Source organism: Rhinolophus hipposideros (assembly GCF_964194185.1).
Source record: "Rhinolophus hipposideros genome assembly, chromosome: 22".
In the NCBI taxonomy this organism is placed as follows: Eukaryota; Metazoa; Chordata; class Mammalia; order Chiroptera; family Rhinolophidae; genus Rhinolophus; species Rhinolophus hipposideros.
In genome coordinates, this window is record NC_138068.1 from 40,454,920 (window position 1) to 40,460,956 (window position 6,037).

A 6,037-nucleotide genomic window follows, 5' to 3' on the forward strand; every position below is an offset into this window, starting at 1 on the left:
GCGCTTTCTAGAAACTCCCTGGAGCTAGAACTCGAGCTGGGGGCGGGGAGGTCACAGTGAACCCCAGTGCACTGCCCGATGGCAACCTGGGATACCCGGGAAGGAGACCTTGGAGCGCAGGAGGCCTCCAGATCTGCAACGGTCATAAGAATCCACAGCCCGATCTGCAAGGACAACACGCGACGGAGGCCGCCGTGTATTTCCAAAGCGCTGGCCAGGACCCCACCGGAAAGGGAGGAGTCGCCTGGGACCTGGGGCACTTCGGGGTCCTTCTCAGGATCCGCATGCTCTCGGGCTCCCGTGAAGCTCCACTGGAGGGGGTCAAATCAGCGTTCAGTGTTTCCCCAGTCCAACTCCACGCGGCCCCTATTCGGAATCGCAGTGGGCAAAGGGCGGCCGCTGGGGCGCAGCGTGGCGACGCTTTACTCTTCCTAGAGGAAGACAAATATCTCGACTCCCTGTAGCCCTCCTCGCAGGTGCGCAGATTCCGAGAAATAAAATCAAGTAGAAAACAACGGAAACCCACGACCCGGTGCAAGAGTGCACATCCTTAGAGGTTGCTGGTGTGTGCGTGCGCGCGTACAGCCCAATTCTTCCCCAGCCTTGGTTATGAAATTAGTTTGTAGTACTTGTACCTTTCAAGTTCCCATTTAGTTTGAACGTATCCATCTGAAAGCAGATTTCATTTTCGCTGGTGAGACTAGAAACCACAAATAAAAAAGAAAAGGATTCATTGAATCTCAGTCACTCAATAGTGTTCAATAGATTCTCTTGCCTTAATTCAGAGCCCTTTTTGAATTCGCTGCATTCAAGCAGGGGTTTTGTTTTGTTTTGCCATTCCCCCCCCTCACGCCGCTCCCTCTTTACAATTATGCGTGTTGTTATGTTTAAAGAATTCACAAGGTGACTAACTCCCTGTTATCTGTCGAATGAAAGTAGTGTTACACATGCAAGACCAAATACCCCGCAGTCAGTTGGGGATGCCGGCCGAGCCCCTGCCCTATTATATTCCACAATCCAGATGGGATTCGTGATTAGAAAATAAAATTGGCCAAAGCTGTCCCGGAATCCCTTTCCCACTTCTAATTTCAACAGCAGTATTGAACAGCGCTCAAAACAGCAAAGAAATAACATCAGTTACTTTTAGATTGAAACATATTTATAAATTTTAGATAAACTTATTTTAGGATTTCTAACTTTTTTCAGAACTAGCAGTCATTTCACTCAGCATTTTTAAAACAAGGATGAGACCTTTCAAAATATATTCCATTGTATGTATTGTTCTCTTTTCAGTCTATGAGTTTAAAAAACATTACAAACAAAATCATCAAATAGCTTGCTCCTTGACTAACCAACTTGATTAACTAATTTTAATAACTGTCCCATTACAACTTAATTCTGTTTAATTTCCACGCCAGGGTATTTTCAGAGGGAAAATCCGAAAACAATGAAATACCTTCAGTGGAATTAAGCATAAGCAAAACTCAGCAAAATCTATCTGGCTGCACAGAGCTTTGCAGAAAAATGCCCGTTTTCTTCTCTTTCAATAAAGTGACATTTTTGCCTCACAACATATCACATTTTATTTGGCTTTGCTATTTGTTCCCCGGTGATGGGCGATCGGGGCCACTATGCACTCTTGGAGTTCTGCCCCGGTCTGCGGAGATGCTGCCTTTTGTGCTTCCTCGGGGCTGGGCTAAGAAGAGGATGGAGGCAAAGGGCCGGTCGGGGTCCAAACCTGGCGGCTGGTGTGTGTGTGTGTGGGGGGGGTGTTGAATCTTCGCTGTTGTCTTTTCCTGGTGGCTCGCGGGGAGGCAGCTTGTTCTCTCCCAGGCCGCAGCCTGCCTCAGTGGACAGATTGCCCCCCCTCGTCCCCCGCCCCCCAGCCGGCAGCACGCGTCGCTTTTGCGTCCAGATTGGCCGCGTCCAGCGCTCTATAGCGGGAGGTTAATTTCCTTCACAGAGGTGAAGGGGGCACGGCTCCGGGGGGCCCGCGCCCAGACAGGCGGCCCCTTTATTCCGAAGCGCCTTGATTGGAGCCCTTGATTTAGCATCTGATGTCAACCCGCAGACAAAATGCCGGCTACGGATGAAAACGCATGAGGCTGAGCAAGGAGAGCGGAAACCAACTTCACTGGGGCGCACGCGGCTGACCTAGCGTTTCAGGCTCAATTCCACCCGAATCAACCCAATCCTAGGCGACGCCGAGGCTCCAAGCGGCACGCACCGCGCCCCTCCGAGGATGCCAATCCCTACGCCTCCGGGAACTTAAAAAAAAAAAAAAAAGTTCAGAAATTCAAGTTCCTCTTGGAACCCAGCCCAGTTCTACCCCCGCCCCCCCCCCCCCGCCCTTTAGCGCCGCGTCTGCTGGCGATTGAAGAAGTGCGGTGCCAAGCGCTCCTCAAAGTCCAGAGAAAACATCCCGAGGCCCCAGGGCACGTCCAGGCTGCGGACACAAACATTTCCCTCGGCTGCAGCCAGAAGGCCAGATCCGCTTCCCAACCTTGGACCCCCAGGGCCCCGTGTTCGCCTGGATCCTGAGTCCCGCAGACCACCGGCCCCAGCACCAACTGGGGCTCTCGCGGCCCCGGCTTTGCAGCTATTTTCGATTCTTGATTATTTCCCAAACACCACGAGGAGTTCTGCGCTCCCCCCCTTCTCCCACCCCAGCGGCCGCACTCTCATCTCCCCCGCGCCGGCTGCGGCCCACCACCGCCCCTACCCAATCAGCGCTCCCCACTTCCCCTCCGCTCCGGCTCGAGGATTGAACCCTCCTGACATATTTGGGACCATTCTTCTCCTTTGTTGCTATTTTGCTAGCGACCCGCGGGTAATCCCCGCGCGGGAGGGGGGCGTGCATTGTCGTGCTGATGGACGGGCCCATTTGGCGGCTCCGCGCCCCCCGGAGGAGAGACACAAAGCCCAGGCACGTGCGCCTCCCCGTAGAGGAGCAGCAGACCGTGAAGGGAGGCGGGGCCGGGCGTGTGCCTGGGCGGGCGGGGCCGCGGCGCCGGGCGGGGCGGCAGCGGGGCGCGCTCAGGGGCCCAGCGCCAGGTACATCTGCCGCACCTACCGGGCGACCCCCAAGTCCCGGCCCCCTCTCTGCCTGCCCGCCGCCCTCCCACCCACCCGGCGAAGGAGCCGGGCGCGCTGATTGGTTCCGGGGAAAGCGGGAGGCGAGAACAATGGCCCCCTCCCCCTGTTAAAAGGGAGCGGCTCCCGGGCCCGGGGACAGGGACGCGCGTGCTGGGCGCCGAGCCGAGCCGCAGCCGGCGCCACACGAGTCCCGCAGCCGCTGCGCCCGGGCCATGGGCCGGGAACCCTGAGGCCGCCGCAGTCCAGCGCGGGGTGGGACCTCGCCAGTGCCTCGGCCTCGCGCCGCGCCAACATGCCCCGCGGCTTCCTAGTGAAGCGCAGCAAGAAGTCCACGCCCGTGTCCTACCGGGTCCGCGGAGGCGAGGACGGCGACCGCGCGCTGCTGCTCTCGCCGGGCTGTGGGGCCGCCGGCGCCGAGCCCCCGGCGCCGAGCCCCGCGCCGGGTCCGCTGCCGCAGCGGCCGGCCGAGCGCGCCCATGTGGCGCTCGCCGCCGCGCTCGCCTGTGCGCAGGGCCCGCCGCCTCCCCACCCGGGCCCGCGGGCCGCGCACTTCGGCAACCCCGAGGCGGCACACCCAGGCCCGCTCTACAGCCCCACGAGGCCCGTGAGCCGCGAGCACGAGAAGCACAAGTACTTCGAGCGCAGCTTCAATCTCGGCTCGCCGGTGTCGGCGGAGTCCTTCCCCACGCTGCTCGGAGGCGGCGGCGGCGGCGGCGGCGTGAACGCGGCGGGTGGAGGCGGCACCTGCGGCGGCGACTCGCTGCTCTTCGCGCCTGCCGAGCTCAAGATGGGCACGGCCTTCTCAGCGGGCGCCGAGGCGGCCCGCGGCCCGGTCCCCGGTGCCCCTGGGCCCCCCGCCGCCTCCCTGCGGCCCCCCGGCAAGCGGCCCGCGCCCCCCGCCTCCGCCTCCGAGCCTCCAGCCAAGGTGGCCAAGGCCTCGGGCGCCAAGAAGCCCAAGGCCATCCGCAAGCTGCACTTCGAGGACGAAGTCACCACGTCTCCCGTGCTGGGGCTCAAGATCAAGGAGGGCCCGGTAGAGGCGCCGCGGGGCCGCGCGGGGGGCGCCGCGCGGCCGCTGGGCGAGTTCATCTGCCAGCTCTGCAAGGAGGAGTACGCCGACCCCTTCGCGCTGGCGCAGCACAAGTGCTCGCGCATCGTGCGCGTGGAGTACCGCTGCCCCGAGTGCGCCAAGGTCTTCAGCTGCCCGGCCAACCTGGCCTCGCACCGCCGCTGGCACAAACCGCGCCCCACGCCCGCCGCCGCCCGCGCGTCGGAGCCCGAAACCGCCGCCAGGGCTGAGGCGCGGGAGGCGACGTGCGGCGGCAGCGACCGCGACACGCCGAGCCCTGGCGGCGTGTCGGAGTCGGGCTCGGAGGACGGGCTCTACGAGTGCCACCACTGCGCCAAGAAGTTCCGCCGCCAGGCCTATCTGCGCAAGCACCTGCTGGCGCACCACCAGGCGCTGCAGGCCAAGGGCACGCCGCCCGCGCCCCCGGCCGAGGACCTGCTGGCCTCGTACCCGGGGCCCAACGAGAAGGCGCCGCAGGAGGGGGCCGGCGACGGCGAGGCGGCCGGCGTGCTGGGCTTGAGTGCGTCCGCCGAGTGCCACCTGTGCCCGGTGTGCGGGGAGACGTTCCCCAGCAAGGGCGCCCAGGAGCGCCACCTGCGCCTTCTGCACGCCGCCCAGGTGTTCCCCTGCAAGTACTGCCCGGCCACCTTCTACAGCTCACCTGGTCTCACGCGGCACATCAACAAATGCCACCCGTCCGAGAACAGACAGGTGATCCTTCTGCAGGTGCCTGTGCGTCCGGCCTGCTAGACTGCGCCCTCCATCCCGGTCCCCCGAACTGTGCCTTCGCTTGGAGACCCACAAAGAGAGCGCTCCTTTCGCGCCCCGAGCCCGCGTCCTCGCCGGGGACACCCATCCCGGGCGAAAGTGTTGTCTCCGCTTCTCTTGGTGTGGTGTAATGGTAACCCCAGCCCTCTCGTTGTGACTCCCTTTGTACACCCCTCCCCCTTGGCGTGGTGTCCCCTTCCCCCCTCGGCGCAACAGGAGCCAATCTATTTCTGTACAAGGGAGAAAAGATGTGCGCGTTTGTCTTGTGGTTGGAAGCTTCCCCTTGGAGTGGAGAGCTGTTTTCCTTGCTAGTATTCGCTGTATTCGTGGTCTAAAAATGCGGTCTGCTCTCGCCTACCAATCTCTGCTCTCTGTGTACGTAGCGTACGGGTTGTTTTGGCTGAATCTTGAGGAATAAATGCCTTTATATTTCACAGGCTGTAAATTGAACTTCCCACACGATTAGCTTTATTATGGCTTGTGAACTGCTGGAGTTTGGCTTTACATTTTTGTATGTGAACAAATCAAATTGCTTAAAAAAAGAGTTTTCTTTAGTATAGCCACAAATGCCTTGAACTGTTGTCTGTTTGGGATTGTTTTGGGGGGGCCGGGGAAGGAAGGGAATTTTCAGAAGATGCTGTAGAAACTGCCTCACTAATTCACAGACTTTGGTTTGATTGCCTTTGTTGAGGTGGGTTCTATGAGTTCCCTTTATATGTATATGTTGGTTTATGAGTAATTGTTATTTATTCTTTATTTATTTATATTAATTATGAAGATTAAGATATTATTTGATTGCAGATCTGTTTTTCTTTTGGTGTGCTTCCCTCCTCCCACCACTCTCGACATTTCACTGTGCATTTTAGAAGAGAGCCTTTTTCTAAAGGGATCTGCTAAAAGTTTTAACTTTTATACCTATCTGAGCGAATTACAGACAACCTACCATTTTATTCTGCTTGGAGGGCCCCCGAAGCCCTTGTACAACCGACAGCTCTTACTTTTAAATGCAATCTCTTTTCTACATACATTATTTTCTTAATTGTTAGCTATTTATAGAAAGCTTCAATAGAACTGTTTCAACTGTATAACTATTTACTATTCAAA

The 6,037-nt window shown here is 58.7% G+C and overlaps 1 protein-coding gene across 1 annotated transcript; it reads left to right on the forward strand.

The window, feature by feature from the left end:
• The first annotated feature begins 3,248 nt into the window (after window positions 1–3,248).
• On the forward strand, window positions 3,249–5,065 carry INSM1 (INSM transcriptional repressor 1). The gene has a single exon (XM_081034462.1). The coding sequence runs from the start codon at window positions 3,389–3,391 to the stop codon at window positions 4,913–4,915; it is 1,527 nt and encodes a 508-aa protein (XP_080890588.1). The 5' UTR covers window positions 3,249–3,388; the 3' UTR covers window positions 4,916–5,065.
• The last annotated feature ends 972 nt before the right edge of the window (window positions 5,066–6,037 follow it).